The 27,044-nt window shown below is 49.0% G+C and overlaps 1 protein-coding gene across 1 annotated transcript; it reads right to left on the bottom strand.

The window, feature by feature from the left end:
- Nucleotides 1-4,603: 4,603 nt before the first annotated feature.
- Nucleotides 4,604-21,151, bottom strand: LOC147116096 (thymidylate kinase-like). Its single transcript, XM_085990823.1, has 3 exons — nt 20,862-21,151; nt 9,901-10,009; nt 4,604-4,745 (listed from the first exon to the last, which is right to left on the bottom strand). The coding sequence occupies exons 1-3, from the start codon at nt 21,052-21,054 to the stop codon at nt 4,619-4,621; spliced, it is 429 nt and encodes a 142-aa protein (XP_085846949.1). The 5' UTR covers nt 21,055-21,151; the 3' UTR covers nt 4,604-4,618.
- Between the last annotated feature and the right edge of the window lie 5,893 nt (nt 21,152-27,044).

Below are 27,044 nucleotides of genomic sequence, written 5' to 3'. Positions count from 1 at the left end.
GGGGGGGTAACAGAGCAGACGGGGGGGTAACAGAGCAGACGGGGGGTAACAGAGCAGACGGGGGGGTAACAGAGCAGACGGGGGGGTAACAGAGCAGACGGGGGGGTAACAGAGCAGACGGGGGGGTAACAGAGCAGACGGGGGGGTAACAGAGCAGACGGGGGGGTAACAGAGCAGACGGGGGGGTAACAGAGCAGACGGGGGGGTAACAGAGCAGACGGGGGGGTAACAGAGCAGACGGGGGGGTAACAGAGCAGACGGGGGGGTAACAGAGCAGACGGGGGGGGTAACAGAGCAGACGGGGGGGTAACAGAGCAGACGGGGGGGTAACAGAGCAGACGGGGGGTAACAGAGCAGACGGGGGGGTAACAGAGCAGACGGGGGGGTAACAGAGCAGACGGGGGGGTAACAGAGCAGACGGGGGGGTAACAGAGCAGACGGGGGGGTAACAGAGCAGACGGGGGGGTAACAGAGCAGACGGGGGGGGTAACAGAGCAGACGGGGGGGTAACAGAGCAGACGGGGGGGTAACAGAGCAGACGGGGGGGTAACAGAGCAGACGGGGGGGGTAACAGAGCAGACGGGGGGGTAACAGAGCAGACGGGGGGGTAACAGAGCAGACGGGGGGGTAACAGAGCAGACGGGGGGGTAACAGAGCAGACGGGGGGGTAACAGAGCAGACGGGGGGGGTAACAGAGCAGACGGGGGGGGTAACAGAGCAGACGGGGGGGTAACAGAGCAGACGGGGGATAACAGAGCAGACGGGGGGGTAACAGAGCAGACGGGGGGGTAACAGAGCAGACGGGGGGGGTAACAGAGCAGACGGGGGGGTAACAGAGCAGACGGGGGGGTAACAGAGCAGACGGGGGGGTAACAGAGCAGACGGGGGGGTAACAGAGCAGACGGGGGGGTAACAGAGCAGACGGGGGGGTAACAGAGCAGACGGGGGGGTAACAGAGCAGACGGGGGGGTAACAGAGCAGACGGGGGGGTAACAGAGCAGACGGGGGGGTAACAGAGCAGACGGGGGGGTAACAGAGCAGACGGGGGGGTAACAGAGCAGACGGGGGGGTAACAGAGCAGACGGGGGGGGTAACAGAGCAGACGGGGGGGTAACAGAGCAGACGGGGGGGGGTAACAGAGCAGGGGGGGGGGTAACAGAGCAGGGGGGGGTAACAGAGCAGGGGGGGGGTAACAGAGCAGGGGGGGGGGTAACAGAGCAGGGGGGGGTAACAGAGCAGGGGGGGGGTAACAGAGCAGGGGGGGTAACAGAGCAGGGGGGGTAACAGAGCAGGGGGGGGTAACAGAGCAGGGGGGGGTAACAGAGCAGGGGGGGGTAACAGAGCAGGGGGGGTAACAGAGCAGGGGGGGGTAACAGAGCAGGGGGGGGTAACAGAGCAGGGGGGGGTAACAGAGCAGGGGGGGTAACAGAGCAGGGGGGGGTAACAGAGCAGGGGGGGGTAACAGAGCAGGGGGGGGTAACAGAGCAGGGGGGGGTAACAGAGCAGGGGGGGGTAACAGAGCAGGGGGGGGTAACAGAGCAGGGGGGGGTAACAGAGCAGGGGGGGGTAACAGAGCAGGGGGGGGTAACAGAGCAGGGGGGGTAACAGAGCGGGGGGGTAACAGAGCAGGGGGGGGTAACAGAGCAGGGGGGGGTAACAGAGCAGGGGGGGGTAACAGAGCAGGGGGGGGTAACAGAGCAGGGGGGGGTAACAGAGCAGGGGGGGTAACAGAGCAGGGGGGGGTAACAGAGCAGGGGGGGGTAACAGAGCAGGGGGGGGTAACAGAGCAGGGGGGGTAACAGAGCAGGGGGGGGTAACAGAGCAGGGTGGGGGTAACAGAGCAGGGGGGGGTAACAGAGCAGGGGGGGGTAACAGAGCAGGGGGGGGTAACAGAGCAGGGGGGGGGTAACAGAGCAGGGGGGGGTAACAGAGCAGGGGGGGGGTAACAGAGCAGGGGGGGGTAACAGAGCAGGGGGGGGGTAACAGAGCAGGGGGGGGGTAACAGAGCAGGGGGGGGTAACAGAGCAGGGGGGGGTAACAGAGCAGGGGGGGTAACAGAGCAGGGGGGGGTAACAGAGCAGGGGGGGGTAACAGAGCAGGGGGGGGTAACAGAGCAGGGGGGGGTAACAGAGCAGGGGGGGGTAACAGAGCAGGGGGGGGTAACAGAGCAGGGGGGGGTAACAGAGCAGGGGGGGGTAACAGAGCAGGGGGGGGTAACAGAGCAGGGGGGGGTAACAGAGCAGGGGGGGGTAACAGAGCAGGGGGGGGGTAACAGAGCAGGGGGGGGTAACAGAGCAGGGGGGGTAACAGAGCAGGGGGGGGTAACAGAGCAGGGGGGGGTAACAGAGCAGGGGGTGTAACAGAGCAGGGGGGGGGGTAACAGAGCAGGGGGGGGTAACAGAGCAGGGGGGGGGTAACAGAGCAGGGGGGGTAACAGAGCAGGGGGGGGGTAACAGAGCAGGGGGGGGGGTAACAGAGCAGGGGGGGTAACAGAGCAGGGGGGGTAACAGAGCAGGGGGGGTAACAGAGCAGGGGGGGGTAACAGAGCAGACAGGGGGGGGTAACAGAGCAGACAGGGGGGGGTAACAGAGCAGACGGGGGGGGTAACAGAGCAGACAGGGGGGGGGTAACAGAGCAGACAGGGGGGGGTAACAGAGCAGACAGGGGGGGTAACAGAGCAGACAGGGGGGGTAACAGAGCAGACAGGGGGGGGTAACAGAGCAGACAGGGGGGGGTAACAGAGCAGACAGGGGGGGGGTAACAGAGCAGACAGGGGGGGGTAACAGAGCAGACAGGGGGGGTAACAGAGCAGACAGGGGGGGGTAACAGAGCAGACAGGGGGGGGGTAACAGAGCAGACAGAGGGGGGGTAACAGAGCAGACAGAGGGGGGGGTAACAGAGCAGACAGAGGGGGGGGTAACAGAGCAGACAGGGGGGGGGTAACAGAGCAGACAGAGGGGGGGGGTAACAGAGCAGACAGAGGGGGGGTAACAGAGCAGACAGAGGGGGGGTAACAGAGCAGACAGAGGGGGGGGGTAACACAGCAGACAGAGGGGGGGGTAACAGAGCAGACAGAGGGGGGGGTAACAGAGCAGACAGAGGGGGGGGGTAACAGAGCAGACAGAGGGGGGGTAACAGAGCAGACAGAGGGGGGGTAACAGAGCAGACAGAGGGGGGGGTAACAGAGCAGACAGAGGGGGGGGTAACAGAGCAGACAGAGGGGGGGGTAACAGAGCAGACAGAGGGGGGGTAACAGAGCAGACAGAGGGGGGTAACAGAGCAGACAGAGGGGGGGGGTAACAGAGCAGACAGAGGGGGGGTAACAGAGCAGACAGAGGGGGGGGTAACAGAGCAGACAGAGGGGGGGGTAACAGAGCAGACAGAGGGGGGGGTAACAGAGCAGACAGAGGGGGGGTAACAGAGCAGACAGAGGGGGGGGTAACAGAGCAGACAGAGGGGGGGTAACAGAGCAGACAGAGGGGGGGTAACAGAGCAGACAGAGGGGGGGGTAACAGAGCAGACAGAGGGGGGGGTAACAGAGCAGACAGAGGGGGGTAACAGAGCAGACAGAGGGGGGGTAACAGAGCAGACAGAGGGGGGGTAACAGAGCAGACAGAGGGGGGGTAACAGAGCAGACAGAGGGGGGGTAACAGAGCAGACAGAGGGGGGGTAACAGAGCAGACAGAGGGGGGGTAACAGAGCAGACAGAGGGGGGGTAACAGAGCAGACAGAGGGGGGGTAACAGAGCAGACAGAGGGGGGGTAACAGAGCAGACAGAGGGGGGGTAACAGAGCAGACAGAGGGGGGGTAACAGAGCAGACAGAGGGGGGGTAACAGAGCAGACAGAGGGGGGGTAACAGAGCAGACAGAGGGGGGGGTAACAGAGCAGACAGAGGGGGGGGTAACAGAGCAGACAGAGGGGGGGGTAACAGAGCAGACAGAGGGGGGGTAACAGAGCAGACAGAGGGGGGGGTAACAGAGCAGACAGAGGGTCAGATAGTGGTTGAGGCAGAAACAATATCAATATTCTGGATTAGATTGGACAGGTGGGTGAAGGGATATGGGACAGGGCGGGTAAATATTACCAGGACTATTTGCTTGTGTGGAGGGTGAGCATGGGCTGGTTGGGCCGACGTCCGAGTTGTAGTTTGTTGGTCTGGGCTGCGCTGGGTTAATGGGCAGCTGGTAGTGCGGGAGATCGCCATCCCGTGCAGAGCACGAGAACTGCAGCGTAAAGTTAAACAAGACCCAAAACAAATCGAATCTATTAGCAAACTGCAGGTCATTCAACTCATTAACTCCTGTCTACGATCGGTATATCTGTCAATTTTCTCTATTTTGCAATTTCTATTTATCTCTCATCCTTCAGTTCTGTGAAGGTTACAAACCTTAAGGGTCGTAACTCGTAATCTATCTTTTGTCGTTACAGATGCCGTCTATTTCCGGCTCAAAGGCAAGTTAATTAAGGCATCTTATCAATCTTAAACATAAACGGTCAATTCCATCGCAGTGCTTTGATGTTGTACGTGTCAGGGAAAAGCAGAAAGAGGTGTCCGATACCCTTTGACTAAAACTGGTTTAGATATTATGTGGATTTACTGTTTACCCGCATTACAGTTCAAAATACTATTTTGCTCAGTTTTGTTATACTTACTGGTTTCGCACTTGTGAATGCAACTCCAGAAAATGCATATCGATCCACGATCAGAGTGACCCCTTGCTCTAACTTCTCTTTAATCAGTGGCCTGGAACACAGGAACAAGGGAGTAATGCGTCAATGCAGTAAGCACTGTCCACTGGCACCAGGGAATCCACATCAAACACATGTATTTCTACAGGAGATTATTCTGGTATTGCCCCACCCATGAGTTCGGAGTTCCTTTTCCTGTAGCACCGAGTTACATTTTAGCTAAAGGCAACAGGGGCTGGATTCTGTGAACTGATGTGTGTAAAGCAGGATCCAAACCAATCTCAATTATGTTGTGTCTGTGTGTTGATAGAGACACTGAAGACAGGAGTTGGTTTGATAGGTGTTTACTAAACAAAGTCTGGAGGGGAACTAACGGATACAACACAATACTCAGGCTTATATAGCCCGAGTGGCCATTACCGGCATTACAGTACACATGGGGCTCTTAAAGGCACATACACTACAATTCCTCCCCTTTTAGCTAACCAGTACATAATATTTTAAGTAATTATTAATTACATGTTACAAGAAAAATAATCTATACATTGCTGCAGTTAATTAATTATAAGTCAGTCTCTCTGGAGGCTTCCTGACTCGGTCCGGATAACGCCTCGGTGGTGTAGTAGTTTCTGGTGGTGTAGTAGGTTCTTTTGGCAAGGCTGATTCGGCTTGAATGCCAGTGTCGGGTTCATCGGGTTCCAGTATCACCGGATCGGAGGTAGATATAGGTATCTCTACTTCATCGTTAGGCGTATAGAGTTGTGGTGTAGGTTGTCCCTTTTCAGATGACTCTATGATTTGGTCAGCATGGCGCCTTATTATGCTTTCTCCGATGTCCACGGTATACATCAGCGGTCCTAGTCGTGTGCAGATAGTTCCAGGCTGCCATTTCTCGGTACGGTAGTCCCGGGCCAAAACTTGTTGACCTATCTGGAAGGTTCTAGTTGGCCTTTCATTCATGCCTTGAAATTGCCGGTTCTCCACGTCCCTTCTGATGTTGGGCTTGATCAAATCCAGCCGGCATCTTAGGCTTCTATTGAAGAACATCATGGCGGGAGTTTGGTTTGTAACCATATGTGTTGCATTCCTGTATGCGAACAAGAAGTTATCCACCTTGTGCTGAAGTTTTATGTCTTCATTACCCATGGCCTTTATGGCCTTCTTGAAGGTCTGGACAAACATTTCAGCCAATCCATTGGTGGCGGGATGGTATGGGGCGGACGTGTAGTGCTTAACCCCATTGTTTTTTAAGAACTTCCTGAATTCTTCGGACACAAATTGCGGTCCATTATCAGAACAGATCTGTTCCGGCAGCCCATTCCTGGCAAATATGGTCCTTAATACTGTGATGGTTTTTTCCGTGGTGGTGGAGGACATCTTGATTACCTCCGGCCACTTGGAGTGTGCATCAACTGCGATTAAGAACATTGAGTCCATAAATGGACCAGCAAAGTCGATGTGTACCCTTTTCCAGGGAGATGAGGGCCACTCCCATGGATGTAGAGGGGCTTGGGGTGGAGCGTTTTGGACCTTCTGGCATCCTAGGCAGCTCTTGGTCATTTCTTCGATGTCTCCATCGATACCTGGCCACCACACAAACGCTCTGGCTAGGTTCTTCATTTTCACTCCACCCAGATGCCCCTCGTGAAGCTCCTGTAGCACTTTATCCTGGAGTTTGGGTGGAATCACCACTCTGGATCCACACATCAAAGTTCCTCGGCACACTGGCAGCTGTTCTCTTCTTTGCGAGAATGCTGGCAACAGTGGTTCGCCATGTGCCGGCCATCCCTTCACCGTTAAGTCGTAGACTCGTGAGAGAGTCGGGTCATTTCTCGTTTCCTTTTCAATGGCAGAATTTGTTACTGGTAGACATTCCACTATGGTTGAGTGGAACATCTCCACTGGGTCTACTGTAGGTGCCTCTTCTACCGTTGGCAACGGTAGGCGTGATAAACCGTCAGCATTCCCATGCTGTTTTGATCCTTTGTATTCTATGTTGTATTGGTGTGCCCCTAGAAAAAGGGACCACCTCTGTAGCCTTTGCGCTGTCATAATGGGAACACCCTTTTTAGGGTTGAATATGGAGATGAGGGGTTGATGGTCAGTCAACAAGGTAAATTTTTGTCCGTGTAGGTAATGGTTGAATTTCTTCACTCCCCGTAGCAGGCTGAGTGCTTCCCTGCCGATTTGGGCATAGTTACGCTCAGCTGAGTTCAATGAGCGTGACGCAAAAGCTATCGGCCGTTCCGAGCCATCAGGGAATTTATGCGATAATACTGCTCCTATGCCGTAAGGGGATGCATCGCATGCTAGTCTGATTGGCAGTGATGGGTTGTAATGAGCCAAAACTTCTTTGGACGTGATTAAGTCTTTGCATTTATGGAAGGCACGTTTACAGTCTTCGCTCCATTTCCAAATTACTCCTGTTTGTAGCAGTTCATTAAGAGGGTGTAGAAGAGTTGATAAGTTCGGTAAAAATTTATGATAGTAATTTATTAATCCCAGGAACGACCTTAATTGTGAAACATTTTCAGGTGCTGGGGCTTTTATGACCGCTTCAATTTTTTCAGGTGACTTATGCAACCCTTCCTTATTAATTATGTGGCCACAATATGATATTTGATTTTGGAAAAATTCGCACTTGGGGCGATTTGCTTGTAGGCCCCGTTCTCTCAGCCTAGTGAGCACCTGCTCCAAATTGGCAAGGTGCTCGTTGTCGTTTTCTCCTGTTACAAGGATGTCGTCTAGGTAGCATTGAGTCCCCGGAATTCCTTGGAGGACTTGCTCCATAGCTCTTTGCCAGATAGCTGGAGCGGATGCTACTCCGAAAACCAGTCGATTGTACTGGCACAGACCTTTGTGTGTATTTATCGTGAGATATTTTTTAGAGGCCTCTTCAACCTCCATCTGTAGATATGCTTGTGCCAAGTCAATTTTGGTGAAACGTTTCCCTCCGGATAGTGAGGCGAAAATATCTTCTATCCTCGGAAGAGGATACTGTACCATGTGAAGGACCGGGTTTACAGTCACCTTGAAGTCCCCACAGATGCGAATTTTTCTCTGTTCTTCAGATTTATCATTCTTCAATGCTTTCTTCATGACTGGGACGATGGGTGTTGCCCACTCGCTCCAATCTATTTTAGATAATACGCCTGCCTTTTCCAAATTCTCCAGCTCTGCCTCGACTGCTGGACGAATTGCGTATGGCACCGGTCTTGCCTTAAAAAACTTGGGAATTGCTGCATCTTCCACTTTTATTGAGGCGGTGATGCCTTTCAAGGTTCCTAGTTTCTCTTGAAACACTTCCTTGGCGTTGGCCAAGATGTCTTTTAATCGTTCAGGTATGACGTCATCATCATTTTTTTCCTTACTGGTCACCGTCAGTGCCTGAATGGAGTGCCAGCCTAAACGTATTTTCCTGATCCATTCACGTCCCAACAGCGGTGGACCACCATCTTGTAGAACGTATAAATACAACTTTTGTATTTCCTTGCCGTTGTATACAACAGGCACCCTTATTTTTCCTTTGGGGTATACTTTCTGCCCCGTATAGGTTTTCAAGATAATGGATGTGTCTTTTAAAGGTATATGCGGAAATAGCCGCTCGTAATCCCGTCGATTTATGATGGTCAGAGCTGATCCTGTATCTAGCTCCATTTTAACTGGGGACCCTGCTATTGTGAGGGTAACCCAAATGGTCTGGTAATCTTCTTTGGCAATTACCTTATGTAATTTGAGAGAGCTTAGTCTCTTGTTCCCGGAGTCGCTATCGCTCTTCTGGTCTTCGGAGCTACTGTCCGTCATCATTTGTACCTTTCTGTGCTTTTCCTTATTGATTTTTTTTCTGTTAGTAGATTTTTTGTTTCCAGATCGGCATACACGTGTAATGTGTCCCATCTTTCCGCATTGCCTGCATGCTTCGTCCTTGAACCAGCAGTCCCTCTGGTCATGGGTGGATCTGCCGCAGCGATAACATCTCTCGAAACCCCGTGTCATTTCATGGGTGCCGAAGTCCTGTGGCTTTTGCTGTATCTCTGCAGCTCCTCTTGCACTGAAAGCCTTGTCCAGTGTTAAATCTTTCTCAGAAAATAGCCTTTTTTGTGTTCCTACACTTAGGAGACCGCAGACGAATTTGTCTCGGAGAGAATCTGCCAGTCCTGCCTCGAATTGGCAGTGTAGGGTATCAACAATCTCCTTAAAATTCTTGTCCATCGGTTCGGCTGGAGTGATTAAGTTTCGTAACAGCTTGTATGTCTTTGCGCCCATTAGATTTAGAAGTACTGAAGCTTTTTTTTCATCTTCTATTCCATTTGCGGTGCAATATACCTGCACTCTTTCCACATGTGGTCCAATCCTCTATCTCGTTATCAAAAGCATCAATATTGCCAGAATTAGGCATCTTAGAAAAGATATGGCGCTTCCCGCGCTTTTCTTTCTTTTCTGCATAAAAGATATGGCGCTTCCCGCGCTTTCCCGCCGCTGCTGCCGATGACAACGCTGTTTCCCGCGGTTTCCGTTCTTTTTTATTTATTTATTTATTTACAGTTGGAGACTCGTTCCCGCCGGACTCTCTCTCTAGGTCTGAACGCCGACCTGCTTGCAGCCGCGGCCGTCTCCCGAGTGCTCCCTCCCCGTCTGTTACTGCTTGCCTCCGCTTTCGCTGCTTGGCCCAGCTGTAGAGCCAGCCGCTGGAGCCCCAGCCTGACGCCCAGGAAAGATTACCGCAGTACCTGCCACCAGCTTGGCCAGCTGGTGAAACAACAGCTTCTTTCACTTCTTGATTCTTCTGGACGCCAGAGGAATCGATGTCCTTGAGGTGCTGCCGAATTGTAGGTAAGTCCGTTTCCACTTCGTCGCCACTGTTGTGTCTGTGTGTTGATAGAGATACTGAAGACAGGAGTTGGTTTGATAGGTGTTTACTAAACAAAGTCTGGAGGGGAACTAACGGATACAACACAATACTCAGGCTTATATAGCCCGAGTGGCCATTACCGGCATTACAGTACACATGGGGCTCTTAAAGGCACATACACTACAAATTACAAGTCAAGCTCCAAGTGAAAGGCAGACAGGAACAGAATACTTCAGTAACTGATCCGAAAATGTACTTTTACCTAACACACTGCAACATCCACTCCCCATCAGAAGGAGACCATCGTCCTCGTCTCCACATTTACATTCTTAAACAAAGTGCCTTAAAAGTCCCTTACACTTGTTCCCATCTGTTGGCCGCAAAGAGCAGGTGCACAGTGTGATCATTCAGATTGTTCTTCTTCTCCAGGTATGAGCTGATCAGCTGTCCAATTTCAGTCCCTCTGTCTGAAACCAAACGAGACACAGATCAGGGATGTATCGGTGCCATGTTCTTATTCAACAACAACTTGTATTTATATAGCGACTTCAGCATAGTAAAATGTCCCAAGGCGCTTCACAGGAGCGTTATCAAACAAAGTTTGACACTGAGCCACATAAGGAGATATTAGGGCAGGTGACCAAAAGCTTGGTCAAAGAGGTAAGTTTTAAGGAGCCTCTTAAAAGGAGGAGAGTCGTAGAGTGGCGGAGAGGTTTAGGGAGGGAATTCCCCAGCTTGGTGCCTAGGCAGCTGAAGGCACGGCCACCAATGGCGGAGCAATTAAAATCGGGGATGTGCAAGAGGCCAGAAGTGGAGGAGCGCAGATATCTGAGGGTTGTAGGGCTGCAGGAGCTTAGAGAGATAGGGAGGGGCGAGGCCATGGAGGGATTTGAAAACAAGGACGAGAATTTTTTAAGAATCGAGGCATTGCCGGACCGAGAGCCGATGTAGGTCAGTGAGCACATTGGTGATGGGTAAACAGGACTTGGTGAGAGTTAAGATACAGGCAGCAGAGTTCTGGACAAGTTCAAGTTTACGGAGGGTGAAAAGGTGGGAAGGCGGCCAGGAAAGCACTGGAATAGTCGTGTCTGGAGGCAACAAAGGCACGGATGAGCGTTTCAGCAGCAGATGAGTTAAGGCAGGGGCGGAGATGGGCGATGTTACAGATATTCAGTGATATTCCCACAGTATTAGACCAGATCGTGGTGTATTAGCTTACCTCACAATGGCACTGTGCACAAGACAGTATCTCCAGCAAGTGCACATTATTAGCGCAAATTACTCAGTTAATATTAATAGCCAAAAAGCCTGTGCTTGGATTTGCTGTGTGACAGGTTGGAACTCTAGCTTATTTAAAGCTGAAAAACAGAAGCAGTTCAGGATTGGAAAACTTTTCCTCCTCCCTCTTTTCCAATTAATTTTGACCTTCCCTTCCAGTTGTTTGATGTGTGTTGACACCGAACAATTTTGTTGATCAGCTCGGTGATCTCGCCTCTGTCTGCAGTGCCCTCCTCCTTTCCCATCTCCACCTTTCCCCTGGTAATAACACACACCTCCGCAGCTTCAAATCCACAGGCTGTAAACTCAAACGTACCTGGCGCTTCCCCCCAGCAGATCTGGCGACCACCTCAAAGTTCTGTCTGGTGCAAGATAAAAACAGATAACAAGAGTTTCTAAAGTTATATAAAAAGAAAAAGGGTGGCTAAAGTGAATGTTGGTCCCTTAAGAGGACAAGACTGGGAAATTAGTGGTGGGGAACATGGAGATGGCAAAAACGCTGAACAAATATTTTGCATCAGTCTTTACAGTAGAGGACACTAAAAATATCCCAACACTGGACAAACAGGGGGCTATGGGGGGGGGAGGAGCTAAACACGATTAAAATCACTAAGGAGGTGGTACTCGGTAAGATAATGGGACTAAAGGCGGATAAATCCCCTGGACCTGATGGCTTACATCCTAGGGTCTTGAGAGAAGTAGCGGTAGGGATTGTGGATGCATTGGTGGTAATTTTCCAAAACTCCCTGGATTCAGGAAAGGTCCCAGCAGATTGGAAAACTGCTAATGTAACGCCCTTATTTAAAAAGGGAGGCAGACAAAAGGCTGGAAACTATAGACCAGTTAGCCTAACATCTGTGGTTGGTAAAATGTGTGGAGTCCATTATTAAGGAAGCAGTAACAGGACATTTGGATAAGCATAATTTAATCGGACAGAGTCGGCATGGTTTTACGAAGGGGAAGTCATGTTTGACAAATTTGCTCGAATTCTTTGAGGACGTAACAAACAGGGTGGGTAAAGGGGAACCAGTGGATGTGGTGTATTTGGACTTCCAAAAGGCATTTGACAAGGTGCCACACAAAAGATTACTGCACAAGATAAAAAAATCACGGGATTGGGGGTAATATACTGGCATGGGTGGAAGATTGGCTATCTAACAGAAAACAGAGAGCTGGGATAAATGGTTCATTCTCGGGTTGGCAATCAGTACAGGAAACTTTGTGATATCCGGCACCGACGGGACCGGCGTGTTGCCGATCTATCAAAACTGCCGGACATACAAAGTTAATGTTGAAGCATACGGAGGTTTTCATCTCCGTATCTGACAACAAACACTGTTGCTTAGCAACAGCTTCTAAAGAGTCGGCTGCAGCTGCAAGCGTCTCTAGCTGAAGCTGTTGCTATAGCTACAGACCTTGCAGTGCCTGACTGGGAAAAAAAAACGAGAACTAAAAAAACTTATAGAAAACGGCTCCTGATTTTTGCCGTTAGATCGAGTATTCCGGACATACAACCTCCGGATAAACCAAAGTTTCCTGTAACTAGTGGTGTTCCGCAGGGGTCAGTGCTGGGACCCCAACTCTTTACAATCTATATTAACGATTTGGAGGAAGGGACCAAGTGCAATGTATTCCAAGTTTGCCGACGATACAAAGATGGGAGGGAAAGCAGTGAGTGTGGAGGACATAAAAAACCTGCAAAAGGACATAGACAGGCTAAGTGAGCAGGCAAAAATTTGGCAGATGGAATATAATGTTGGAAAGTGTGAGGTTATGCACTTTGGCAGAAAAAAATCAAAGAGCAAGTTATTATCTAAATGGAGAGAAACTGCAAAGTGCTACAGTACAAAGGGATCTGGGGGTCCTGGTGCATGAAACACAGAAGGTTAGTATGCAGGTACAGCAGGTGATCAGGAAGGCCAATGGAATCTTGGCTTTTATTGCAAGGGGGATGGAGTATAAAAGCAGGGAAGTCTTGCTGCAGTTATACAGGGTACTGGCGAGGCCACACCTGGAATACTGCGTACAGTTTTGGTTTCCATATTTAAGAAAATATATACTTGCTCTCGAGGCAGTTCAGAGAAGGTTCACTCGGTTGATTCCGGAGATGAGGGGGTTGACTTATGAGGAAAGGTTGAGTAGGTTGGGTCTCTACTCATTGGAATTCAGAAGAATGAGAGGCGATCTTATCTTATTGAAACATATAAGATTGTGAGGGGGCTTGATCGGGTGGATGCGGTGAGGATGTTTCCACTGATGGGTGAGACTAGAACTAGGGGGCATAATCTTAGAATAAGGGGCTGCCCTTTCAAAACTGAGATGAGGAGAAACTTCTTCACTCAGAGGGTGGTAAATCTATGGAATTTGCTACCTGAGAGAGCTGTGGAAGCTGCGACATTAAATAAATTTAAAACGGAGATAGACAGTTTCCTAGCTGATAAGGGAATAAGGGGTTACGGGGAGAGGGCAGGGAAGTGGACGTGAGTCTAAGTTTGGATCAGCCATGATCCTATTGAATGGCGGAGCAGGCCCGAAGGGCCGTATGGCCTACTCCTGCTCCTATTTCTTATGTGCTTAAGATCGTCAAATGGCAAGCAGGAGAAAGTCCCAGCTCCACTTCCTGTCCACAAAACACCTACTCAGTCATCCCTCCTCCACAACCCCCATCTCCACCTTGGATCACTTGTGCTCAGAATCAAGGTCATCCATTTGCCACCGATTCCTCGGACTGCTGCTCAACTCCCCCGCCCCTCTATTCCCAGCTCTCTCTTCTGTTGTCCACCTACTGAGCAGTCGTCAATTCCGTCCGCTGTTGTTTCGCTATCATTTCCCCCTGGACACTGAACACACTAAATCAATGAAGGCTACCATCTGTTCCCTCGATCCTCTCACTACCACCAACAGCAAAACAACAAGTATTTATATAGTGCCTTTAACGTAATAAAACGTCCCAAGGTGCTGCACAGGAGTATGTTAAGACAAAAAATTTGACACCGATCCACATAAGGATAAATTAGGGCAGGTGACCAAAAGCTTGGTCAAAGAGGTAGGTTTTAAGGAGCGTCTTAAAGGAGGAAAGAGAGGTAGCGAGGCAGAGAGGTTTAGGCAGGGAATTACAGAGCTTAGGGCCCAGGCAACAGAAGGCACAGCCACCAATGGTTGAGCGATTATAATCAGGGATCCTCAAGAGGGCAGAATTAGAGGAGCGCAGATATCTCGGGGGGGGTTGTGGGGCTGGAGGACTAACAGAGATAGGGAGGGGTGAGGCCATGGAGGGATTTGAAAACAAGGATGAGAATTTTGAAATTGAGGAGCTGCTTAACCGGGAGCCAATGTAGGTCAGCGAGCACAAAAGTGATGGGCGAATGGGACTTGGTGCGAGTTAGGACACAGGCAGCCGAGTTTTGGATGACCTCAAGTTTGCGTAGGGTGGAATTTGGGAGGCCGGCCAGAAGTGCGTTGGAATAGTCAAGTCTAGAGGTAACAAAGGCATGGATGAGGGCTTCAGCAGCAGATAAGCTGAGGCAGGGGCGGAGACGGGCGATGTTACGGAGGTGGAAATAGGCAGTCTTTGTTATGCTGCGGATATGTGGTCAGAAGTTCATTTCGGGGTCAAATATGACACCAAGGTTGCGAACAGTGTGGTTCAGCCTCAGACAGTGGCTAGGGAATGGAGTTTGTGGCGGGGACCAAAAACAATGGCTTCGGTCTTCCCAATATTTAATTGGAGAAAATTTTTGCTCATCTAATACTGTATGTCGGACAAACAGTCTGACAATTTAGAGACCGTGAAGGGGTCGAGAGAAGTGGTAGTGAGGTAGAGTTGGGTGTCGTCAGTGTACATGTGGAAACTGATGCTGTGTTTTCGGTTGAAGTCGCCAAGGGGCAACATGTAGATGAGAAATAGGAGGGGGCCAAGGATAGATCCTTGGGGGACACCAGAGGTAATGATGCGGGATCGGGAAGAGAAGCCGTTGCAGGTGATTCTCTGGCCACGATTAGATAGATAAGAATGGAACCAGGCGAGTGCAGTCCCACCCAGCTAGACAACGCTGGAGAGGCATTGGAGGAGGATGGAGTGGTCAACCGTGTCAAAGGCTGCAGGCAAGTCAAGAAGGACGAGGAGGGATAGTTTACCTTTCTCACAGTCACAAAGGATGTCATTTGTGACTTTGATGAGAGCCGTTTCGGTACTGTGGCAAGGGCGGAAACCTGATTGGAGGGATTTAAACATGGAATTGCAGGAAAGATGGGCACGGATTTGAGAGGTGACAACACGTTAAAGGACTTTGGAGAGGAAAGGGAGGTTGGAGATGGGACGGTAGTTTGCAAGGATGGAGGGATCAAGGTTTGTTTTTTTTTGAGGATAGAGGTGATGATGACAGATTTGAAGGGGAGGGGGACAGAACCCGAGGAGAGAGAGCCATTAACAATATCAGCTAACATGGGAGCCAGAAAAGGAAGTTGGGTGGTCAGCAGTTTAGTGGGAATAGGGTCAAGGGAGCAGGAGGTGGGTCTCATGGACAAGATGAGCACAGAGAGGTCATGAGGGGCGATCGGAGAGAAACTGGAGAAAGATGCGAGTTCATGGCTAGGGTGGGGGGAACCTTAGAGGAAGTTTGGCCCGGTGGGCTAGGGGAAGGAAGGGAAGTGGCAGAGGCAGCTGAACGGATGGTCTCAATCTTAGAGACAAAGAAGTCCATGAGCTCCTCACACTTCTTATCGGAGGTGAGGGTGGAGGAGACAGGGGAGAGGGGTTTAAGAAGACGGTTAGCAGTAGAGAATAGGAGCCGTGGTTTATCTTTGCATTCCAGAATGATTCTGGAACAGTGACCAATTTTGGCTGACGAGAGCAGGGCCCGATAATGCCCAATAGGACCAAGAGATTGATCAAGAGGGGAAAAATAGAATACGAGAGTAAACTTGCAAGGAACATAAAAGCGGACTGTAAAAGCTTCTACAAGTATGTAAAAAGAAATAAGATTAGTGAAGACAAATGTAGGTCCCTTACAGTCAGAAACGGGAGAATTTATAATGGGGAACAAGAAAATGGCAGAGCAATTAAACAAATACTTTGGTTCTGTCTTCATGGAAGAGGACACAAATAACTTCCCAGAAATACAAGGGAATCTAAGGTCTAGTGAGGAGGAATTAAAGGAAATTAGTATTAGTAAAAAAATAGTTCTGGAGAAATTAATGGGACTGAAAGCTGATAAATCCCCAGGGCCTGATAATCTGCAACCCAGAGTACCAGAAGAGGTAGCCATGGAAATAGTGGATGCATTGGTTGTCATCTTCCAAAATTCTATAGATTATGGAACAGTTCCTGCAGATTGGAGGGTGGCAAATGTAACCCCACTATTTAAAAAAGGAGGGAGAGAGAAAACCGGGAACTACCGACTGGTTAGCCTAACATCAGTAGTAGGGAAAATACTAGAGTCTATTATGAAGGATGTGATAACAGGACACTTAAAAAATATCAACGGGATTAGACAAAGTCAACATGGATTTATGAAAGGGAAATCGTGTTTGACAAACCTACTGGAGTTTTTTGAGGATGTAACTGGTAGAATAGATAAGGGAGAACCAGTGGAGTTCAGAAGGCCTTTGATAAAGTCCCACAAGAGGTTAGTGTGCAAAATTAAAGCACATGGGATTGGAGGTAATATACTGGCATGGATTGAAAATTGGTTAACAGACAGGAAACAGAGAGTAGGAATAAATGGGTCTTTTTCGGGGTGGCAGGTGGTGATTAGTGGAGTACCGCAGGGACCGATCCTGGGACCCGGGACCCAGGAACGAGGACGAGCCCAGCAGCGAGGTCAAGGCCCAGGAGTGGCGCAGCGTGGACCAGCAGCGGGGTCGGGGCCCTAGGGAAGGTGCGGCACAGGCCAACAGCGACGTTGGGAGGACCACAATGCATCCTACGAAATCCAAGCAGAAAGGACCTGCGGGAAGAAGGGAGGAGGACAGTAGCAGTGTGTGTCTGTGTGTGTGTGTGTGTGTGTGTGTGTGTGTGTGTGTGTGTGTGTGTGTGTGCGTGCTAGGCTGCTGTAGCAGAGCCTGGTCTCCAATCGTCTTGGATCCCCTTGCCATTGGACCAAGACCTTGCTCTGTCAAGCCCGTGTGGTAGCTGGTGTGCAACGGCCACCCCACGTTAAAAGAATTCACGCACAGGCATCTTCCACCCTTTAAAATGAAGCTCACCCCACCCACCCGCCCCTTCAACCACCGTCTGCCCCACCTGTGACAGAGACTGTAGGTCCCGCATTGGACTAATCAGTCACTTGCAAACTCATTTTTAATGTGGAAGCAAGTCATCCTCGGTTCCGAGGGACTGCCTAAGAAGAAGAGAACCGCAGGGATCAGTGCTTGGGCCCCAGCTAGTCACAATATATATCAATGATTTGGATGAGGGAACCAAATGTAATATTTCCAAGTTTGCCAACAACACAAAACTAAGTGGGATTGTGAGTTGAGGAGTACGCAAAGAGGCTTCAAGACGATTTAGACAAGTTGAGTGAGTGGGCAAATACATGGCAGATGCAGTAAAACGTGGATAAATGTGGAATTATCCACTTCGGTAGGAAAAACAGAAAGGTAGAGTATTATTTAAATAGTGAGAGATTGGGAAATGCTGATGTACAAAAGGGACCTGGGTGTCCTTGTATACCAGTCACTGAAAGCAAACATGCAGGTGCAGCAAGCAGTTAGGAAGGCAAATGGTATGTTGGCCTTCATTGCAAGAGGATTTGAGTACAGGAGCAAGGATGTCTTACTACAGTTGTGCAGGGCCTTGGCGAGACCACACCTGGAGTACTGTGTGCAGTTTTGGTCTCCTTACCCAAGAAAGGATATACTTGCCATAGAGGGAGTGCAGCGAAGGTTCACCAGACTGATTCCTGGGATGGCAGGACTGTCGTATGAGGAGAGGTTGGGTCGACTAGGCCTGTATTCATTCGAGTTTAGAAGAATGAGAGGGGATCTCATTGAAACGTATAACATTCTAACAGGGCTAGACAGACTGGATGCAGGGAGGTTGTTTCCCCTGACTGGGGGGTCTAGAACAAGGGGTCACAGTCTCAGGATACGGGGTAGGACATTTAGGACTGAGATGAGGAGAAATTTCTTCACTCAGAGGGTGGTGAACCTGTGGAATTCTCTACCACAGAAGGCTATGGAGGCCAAGTCACTGAATATATTTAAGAAGGAGATAGATAGATTTCCAGACACAAAAGGCATCAAGGGGTATGGGGAGAGAGCAGGAATATGGTATTAAGATAGAGGATCAGCCATGATCATATTGAATGGCGGAGCAGGCTCAAAGGGCCGAATGGCCTACTCCTGCTTCTATTTTTCTATGTTTCTATGCGTTATCTGGTCCAGCCAGATCTGGCGGTGAATGGCTAAACCAGTTGTCCGCCTATCTGTTCGAGTCTGCGTCCCTTGGACTTAAGGGAGCGAAGATGAGAGCCGTACCAGGGGGAACGGCCAGGGTGAGAGAGGGTAATTGTTTTAGTAGGGACTAGGGCATCAAAGATAGTGGTGAGGGTGTGGTTGAGCAGATCAGTAGCTGCAGAAATGTCATAGTGAATGGACGGCCAGAGGCTGGACAGGTGGGATTTCATAAGTGCAGTTGTAAGAGAGTTGGGGGAGAGTTTTTTTTCCAGCAAGTGGAACTGCTACCTGCAAGCCAGCAGAGCTGAAAAACCAGTAGAACCAGTTCAGCAGACACACAGCGCTGGAAGTTTAATGGTAAAAATCTTTTTACCATCCAACTTCACTTCCCCAGGCCCATTATTGCTGACATTATCCTCTATTCCCAGCACCGGAAATCCCCATCTCTTTCCAAACTGAAGCTGTTACCACTCATTAATCCATCCCAACCCTTCCATTCTCTTCAACTACTGTCCTACCTCCAAGCTTCTTCATCAGAAGTCTTGGAATGTTTTGCTGCCTTGCAGTAACACTTCTCATTCAAGACCCTCCCAATGCACCTCACCCACACCAGTCAATCACAAATCCTCTGACCATGATTCCATCCTCAACCTGCTCAATCTTTCAACACCACTGATCATTACATCCTCCTTCAAAGTTCCTCTCCATTGCAATGCTCTCTCCTGGTTCTGCTCATACCTGTTGTAACGCAAGCACTACATCACTTCTAAAAGCTATTCCTCCTCTACCTGCATGGTCCCCTGCAATGGACCCAAGGAGTCCATCCTTAGCTCCAACTTCTTCAGCATTTACATGTCACCTCTTGACCACATCATGCAGAAGCAAAGGATCAACTTCCACAAGTATACGAACACCCAGATCTGCCTCATCCATTGATCCAACAGCTTCGGCTACGCTCTGCAAATGTCGGTCCAACATCTAGACTTGTATAAACCAACATTTCCTCCAGCTTAATATTGACAACAATCAAAGCCATCTATTTTGGCTTTCATCAGCATCTACGTATCTCTAGGGACTCGATCTAAGTCTCCTGCTTCCACCTCTGCATGAACCTGGAATACACTACCTCAGCTTACTGCTCACCCTCGAGTTTAGCTTCCTCTCGCTCCTCGCTCCAGCACCAAGTCTACTTTCTCCCACCGAAACAAACATTGCCCACTGACAAATCCCTAATCTATGCCTTCATCGCCCCAAGGCTCCACTTCTTTCCTGTCCATAGCCTCCTTGCCTCAAGCCTCCATAACCTTTAACTCAACCAAAATGCTGACATCCACATCCCCACCAGCACTCAGTCTTGCACTCCCATCACTCCTGCTCTCTCCCACCCCCGGCCCTGCCCTGCCATCACACCTGCGCATTCTGATACACTGGCTCCCCCTGTGCTCCAGTGAGTTGATTTCAAAATTCATGACCTCGCTTTCAATTCACTGCATGGTGTCACCCACCCTACCAAAACAATTTCGGCATACACCCTCTGCTCCTCCGACCCTGGCCTGTTCTTTGCTCCCTGCTCCACCGCTGGTAGCATCTGGTTCAGCTTCTAAATTCCTGCCCTCTGGTACACCCTGCCTAGTTTCCTCTGCCTTTCCACCTCACTTCCTGCTTTCAAAAAAAAACTTGCATTTAGAATAGAGCCGTTCACATTGAAAAATATCCCAAGGTGCTGTTGAAATCGGAGGAAAATTATTAAACTCCTTCATAACTTGTGTGTTCCACCATCCCTTTGGTGTCCCCAACCTGCTTCATGTTTGCCTCCTCCTCTCCTATGTGATGTTTGCAGTTATTCCTCAACATAAATCATCTTGAAACATCTTCCTGCAGGTGAAGAGCTCTACAGAAATAAAAGTCTTCACTGGTACATTCCATACCTACATAATGATGATTTGTTGCTGTTTTGTGAAGTAATTTACCAGGTACAAATGTGACATGTGACATACCCGACATGTGACACGTCAAGAGGCTCTAGACACAAGACCAGTAATAAAAATATAGTTTACAACAGTGACACACACAAGGTTTAAACTTTCACAAAGAAAGTAGCTTTGTGATCACGAGTATGTCAATTACACTTTATAAAGGGACTTTTGATTCTGATTTATTTTGCTGGTGGATTTAGTTAACCAAGTTGGGCCCACAGAGACCAGCAAGATCCTTGGGAGGGAGGGATGTTTTTCGATGCTTTGGCAACATAAGATGTAACTTGTTATTATGCCAATAAAGCGATTTGAATTGAATTGGAAGGTGGGGGGTGTTCCAGGTCACAGCCTGGGGAAAGGGGGGGGAGCGGTTAAAGGTCACAGCCGGGGGGGTGGGCGGTTTACAGGTCACAGCCATGGAGGGAGGGGAGGGGTTTTCAGGTCACAGCCAGGGCAGGAGGGAGTTGCAGGTCAAGGGAGGCGGGGGTTCGGGGTTTACGGGTTCGGGGTTTACAGGTCCGGGGGGCGGGGTTTACAGGTCCGGGGGGCGGGGCTTACAGGTCGGGGCTTACAGGTCCGGGAGGCGGTGTTATTGGTCAGTGTGGCCGGGGGGACTACAGGTGGGACGGTGCAAGCCGTTGTTGAAGCGCAGAACTCGATCCCTTACCAGGGAAGCGCAGCACCTCGGCGGCTCGGCCTTGCTGCCGCAGCGCCTCCTGCAGCCTCCTACACTGGGTGCTCTTGCCAGCCCGATCCATTCCCTCCAGCACGATCAGAGCTCCCCGCTTGCCCGCCATCAATCCGAGCCACCGAGACCCCGGCCACCAATTGGCTCCTGTCGCTACGACCCGGGCACCCATTGGCTGCCGCCTAAATTCCCGAGTATTGATTGGCTGCCGCCAAAAGGCCCGGGCACCGATTGCTGCCGTGTGATTGGCTACTGCCGCCTAGAGTGTCCTGAATCGATTGGCTGGCGCCTAAATGTCCGAGCATTGATTGGCTACCACTGAAAGGTCCGGACTCCGATTGGCCGCTTTCTGAGAGCTCCGTCCTTCGCGGGGAAAAAAATTAACATTAAAACAAAAGCAAAATGCTGCAGATAAATGGAAACTTGAAACAAAAGCAGGACATGCTGGAAACACTCAGCAGGTCAGGCAGCATCCGTGGAGAAAGAAACAGCGTTAACATTTCAGATGGATGACCTTTCATCAGAACTGGAAAAAGTTAGAGCTGTAACAGATTTTAGGCAAGTGTAGGGGTGCGTGGCGGGGGCGGGGGGAGAGATTATTGAAACATAGACGATAGGAGCAGGAGTAGGCCATTTGGCCCCTGGAGCCTGCTCCGCCATTTAATGAGATCATGGCTGATAATCCAAATTCAGTACCCTGTCCCTTCCTTCTCCCCATATCCCTTGAGCCTTAAGAAATATATCTAACTCCTTGAATATATTTAATGAATTGGCCTCAACTGCCTTCTGTGGTAGAGAATTCCACAGGTTCCCCACTCTCTGGGTGAAGAAATTCCTCCTCATCTCTGTCTTAAATGGCTTACTCCTTATACTTAGACTGTGACCCCTGATTCTGGACTCCCCCGCCATCGGGAACATCCTTCCTGCATCTAGTCAGTCTAGTCCTGTTAAAATTTTATAAGTTTCAATGAGATCCCCTCTCATTCTTCTAAACTCCAGCAAGTATAAACCCAATCGTCCCCTCATAAGTCATTCCTGCCATCCCAGGTATCAGTCTGGTGAATCTTCGCTGCACTCCCTCCATGGCAAGAACATCTTTCCTCAAATAGGGCGACCAAAACTGCACACAATACTGAAGGTGTGGTCTCACCAAGGCCCTGTACAACTGCAGCAAGACATCCTTGTTCCTGTACTCAAACCCTCTCGCTACGAAGGCCAACATACCATTTGCCTTCTTAACCGCCTGCTGTACCTGCATACTTACCTTCAGCGACTGTTGCACAAGGACACCCAGGTCTCATTGCACTTCCCCGTCTCCCAATCTATTGCTGTTCAGATAATAAGCTGCCTTCCTGTTTTTACCACCAAAGTGGATAACCTCGCATTTATGATAGCAAAATACTGCGGATGTTGGAAATCTGAAATAACAACAGAAAATGCTGGAAAAACTCAGCAGGTCAGGCAACATCCGTGGACAGAAATTTGAGTTGACGTTTCGGGTCGAACCCTTCTTCAAAACTGGAAAGAAAAGATAGATCGGAGGCAGGGCTGCGATCGGACAAAAGAATAAAAGAAACAAAAGTAAAAAAGAGACAATAAAAGGTATTAGAAGCTAGACGAGATGGTAATAGGCTGAGATTAGGTGTACTGGCAGGGCAAGAGATAATTGCCAGGTGTGAGAGAGAAACAAAAGGAAAGGGGGGGGGGAAAGGAGTGGAAAAATTACAAGAAAAAATGAAATAGGGGCCAAGGTTATGATCTGAAATTGTTGAACTCGATATTGAGTCCGGAAGGCTGCAGAGTGCCTAATCGGAAGATGAGGTGCTGTTCCTCGAGTTTATGTTGAGCTTCCGTGGAACAACTCTGTTCGACGGAGTATCAATCAGGAAATAGTTGAGGCTTGTAATAAGGGAACATCTATAATTATGGGGGATTTTAACTATCATATTAATTGGACAAATCAAATTGGGCAGGGCTGCCTTGAGGATGAGTTCATTGAGTGTATTAGGGATGGGTTTCTTGAGCAGTATGTAACTGAACCGACCAGGGGGCAAGCAACCTTAGATCTGGTCCTGTGTAACGAGACAGCATTAATTAAAAATGTCCTAGTAAAGGATCCCCTTGGAATGAGTGACCATAACATGGTTGAATTCCATATTCAATTAGAGGGTGAGAAGGTTGGATCTCAAACAAGCGTGCTAAGCTTGAATAAAGGAGACTATGAAGGTATGAGAGCGGAATTGAGTAGAGTGGATTGGGAAAATAGATTAAAGGGTAAGACGATACATGATCAGTGGTGTACATTTAAGGAGTTATTTTACAACTTCCAAAAAATATATATTATCCACTGAGAAGAAAAGGGTGTAAAAGAAAAGACAGCCATCCGTGGCTAAGTAAAGAAATTAAGGATAGTATTCGACTAAAAACAAGGGCATATAAGGTAGCCAAATCTAGTGGGAGGATAGAGAATTGGGAAAACTTTAAAAGACAGCAAAAAATAACAAAAAGATTGATTAAGAAAGGGAAGATAGATTATGAAAGTAAATTAGCAAAAAATATAAAAACAGATAGTAAGAGTTTTTATAGTTATATAAAAAGAAAAAAGGGTGGCTAAAGTCAATGTTGGTCCCTTAGAGGATGAGACCGGGAAATTAATGGTGGGAAATATGGAGATGGCAAAAACACTGAATGAATATTTTGTATCAGTCTTTACAGTAGAAGACACTAAGAATATCCCAACACTGGACAAACAGGGGGCTATGGGGGGGAGGAGCTAAACACGATCAAATTCACTAAGGAAGTGGTACTCGGTAAAATAATGGGACTCAAGGCGGATAAATCACCTGGACCTGATGGCTTACATCCTAGGGTCTTGAGGGAAGTGGCGGTAGGGATTGTGGATGCATTGGTAATAATTTTCCAAAACTCCCTGGACTCGGAAAAGGTCCCGGCAGACTGGAAAACTGCTAATGTAACACCCTTATTTAAAAAGGGCAGTAGACAGAAGGCTGGAAACTATAGCCTAACATCTGTGGTAGGTAAAATTTTGGAGTCCATTATTAAGGAGACAGTAACAGGACATTTGGATAATCATAATTTAATAGGACAAAGTCAGCATGGTTTTATGAAGGGGAAGTCATGTTTGACAAATTTGCTGGAGTTCTTTGAGGAAGTAACATATAGGGTGGATAAAGGGGAACCAGTGGACGTAGTGTATTTAGACTTCCAAAAGGCATTTGACAAGGTGCCACACAGAAGATTATTGCTTAAGATAAAAAATCACGGGATTGGGGGTAATATTCTGGCATGGATAGAGGATTGGCTATCTAACAGAAGGCAGAGAGTTGGGATAAATGGTTCATTCTCAGACTGGCAATCAGTAACTAGTGGTGTTCTGCAGGGGTCAGTGCTGGGTCCCCAACTCTTTACAATCTATATTAACGATTTGGAGGAGGGGACCGAGTGTAACATCAAAGTTTGCAGATGATACTAAGATGGGAGGGAAAGTAGTGAGTGAGGAGGACATAAAAAACCTGCAAGGGGACATAGACAGGCTAAGTAAGTGGGCAGAGATTTGGCAGATGGAATACAATACTGGAAAGTGTGAGGTTATGCACTTTGGCAGGAAAAATCGTAGAGCAAGTTATTATCTTAATGGCAAGAAACTGGAAAGTACTGATGTACAAAGGGATCTGGGGGTCCTGGTGCACAAAACTCAAAAGGTTAGTATGCAGGTGCAGCAAGTGATTAAGAAGGCCAATGGAATGTTGGCTTTCATTGCTAGGGGGATAGAATATAAAAATAGGGAGGTATTGCTTCAGTTGTACAAGGTATTAGTGAGACCGCACCTGGAATACTGCGTACAGTTTTGGTGTCCATACTTAAGAAAGGACATACTTGCTCTCGAGTCAGTACAAAGAAGGTTCACTCGGTTAATCCCGGGGATGAGGGGATGGACATATGAGGAGAGGTTGAGTAGATTGGGACTCTACTCATTGGACTTCAGAAGAATGAGAGGCGATCTTATTGAAACATATAAGATTGTGAAGGGGTTGGATTGGGTGGATGCGGGGAAGATGTTCCCGATGATGGGTGAAACTAGAACTAGGGGGCATAGTCTTAGAATAAGGGGCTGCTCTTTCAAAACTGAGATGAGGAGGAACTACTTCACTCAGAGGGTGGTAGGTCCATGGAATATGCTGCCCCAAAAAGCTGTAGAAGCTACATCATTACATAAATTTAAAACAGAAATAGACAGTTTCCTAGAAGTAAAGGGAATTAAGGGTTACGGGGAGCGGGCAGGAATTTGGACATGAGTCTAGGTTCGGATCGGTCATGGCCCTGTGGGTAGCGGAGCGGGCCCAGGGGCCGTGTAGCCTGATCCTGCTCCTATTTCGTGTGTCTAATTCTGTTAGATTCAGGAGATGGTTCTGTGATAGTGGATTGGCGGTTAGGATCAGATCAGCCATGATCTTATTGAATGGTGGAGCAGGCTCGAGGGGCCGATTGGCCTACTCCTGCTCCTATTTCTTATGTTCTTATGTTCTAATACAAGAGGCCAAGGACGGTGAGGTCCGAGTGGGAATGGGGCGGCGAATTAAAATGACAGGCGACCGGAAGCTCGGGGTCACCCTTACGGACTGAACGGAGGTGTTCCGCAAAGCGGTCACCCAATCTTCGTTTGGTCTCCCCAATGTAGAGGAGACCGCATCGTGAGCAGCGAATACAGTATACTAGATTGCAAGAAGTACAAGTAAATCGCTGTTTCACCTGGAAGGGGTGTTTGGGGCCCTGGACAGTGGGAAGCGGGGAGGTATAGGGGCAGGTGTTACATCTCCTCCGCTTGCACGGGAAGGTGGCAGGCGAAGGGGAAGGGCTGTTTGGGGTGATAGAGGAGTGGACTAGGGTGTCTCGGAGGGAGCGGTCCCTGCGGAATGCCGAAAGGGGAGGGGAGGGGAAGATACGTTTGGTGGTGGGATCACTTTGGAGGTAGCGGAAATGCCGGAGGATGATCCGTTGAATGTGGAGGCTGGTGGGGTGAAAGGTGAGGACAAGGGGAGCATTTATCCACATTATACTGCATCTGCCCAATCACCCAACCTGTCCAAATCATCCTGTAGTTTCTTGGCATCCTCACAGCACACATGCCCACCCAGCTTTGTGTCGTCTGCAAACTTGGAGATGTTACATCTAGTTCCCTCGTCTAGATCATTAATATATATTGTGAATAGCTGGGGTCCTAGGACTGATCCCTGCGGTGCCCCACTAGTCACTGCCTGCCACTCGGAAAAAGACCCGTTCATTCCAACTCTTTGCTTCCTGTCTGCCAACCAGTTCTCTATCCAAGTCAGTACCTTGCCCCCAATCCCATGTGCCTTAACTTTACACGCTAATCTCTTATGCGGGACCTTATCGAAAGCCTTCTGAAAGTCCAAATACACCACATCCACTGGTTCTCCCTTATCTATTCTACCAGTTACATCCTCAAAAAATTCCAGTAGATTAGTCAAGCACGATTTACCTTTTTTAAATCCATGTTGACTTTGTCCGATCCTGTCACCGTTTTCCAAGTGCTCTGCTATTACATCTTTTATAATGGACTCTAGCATTTCCCCACTACCGATGTCAGGCTTACCGGTCTATAATTCCCTGTTTTCTCTCTACCACCTTTTTTGAATAGTGGGGTAACATTAGCTACACTCCAACCCATGGGAACTGTTCCAGAGTATATAGAATTTTGGAAGATGACCAGCAATGCATCTACTATTTCTAGGGCCACTTCCTTAAGTACCCTAGGATGTAGATTATCAGGCCCTGGGGATTTATCGGCCTTCAATCCCATCAATTTTCCTAACACCATTTCCCTACAAATACTGATTTCATTCAGTTCCTCCCTCTCATTAGACCTTATGTTCCCCGACATCTCTGGGAGGTTATTTGTGTCCTCCTTTGTGAAGACAGAACCAAAGTATGTATTTAATTGGTCTGCCATTTCTTCCCCATTATAAATTCCCCTGATTCTGACTGCAAGGGACCTATGCTTGACTTCACCAATCTTTTTCTCTTCACACATATCTATAGAAGCTTTTACAGTCAGTTTTTATGTTCCCTGTAAGCTTACTCTCATACTCTATTTTCCCCCTCTTAATTAATCCCTTTGTC

This window comes from Somniosus microcephalus, chromosome 6, assembly GCF_052327205.1.
Source record: "Somniosus microcephalus isolate GS21.2 chromosome 6, FLI_Smic_1.0, whole genome shotgun sequence".
Classification (NCBI taxonomy): Eukaryota; Metazoa; Chordata; class Chondrichthyes; order Squaliformes; family Somniosidae; genus Somniosus; species Somniosus microcephalus.
Note: the sequence above shows the minus strand (reverse complement) of the source record. Positions and strands in the feature narration are given on the sequence as shown.

Bases quoted from the DNA above. Each gene is read 5' to 3' on its own strand.
- LOC147116096 (XM_085990823.1), bottom strand. From the start codon at position 21,054: ATGGGTGCCCGGGTCGTAGCGACAGGAGCCAATTGGTGGCCGGGGTCT. The intron at 10,010-20,861 runs GTAAGGGATCGA...GTTTGGTTTCAG, and splicing joins CGAGGTGCTGCGCTTCCCTG to ACAGAGGGACTGAAATTGGA. The intron at 4,746-9,900 runs GTAAGGGACTTT...CCTGTGTTCCAG, and splicing joins GCCAACAGATGGGAACAAGT to GCCACTGATTAAAGAGAAGT.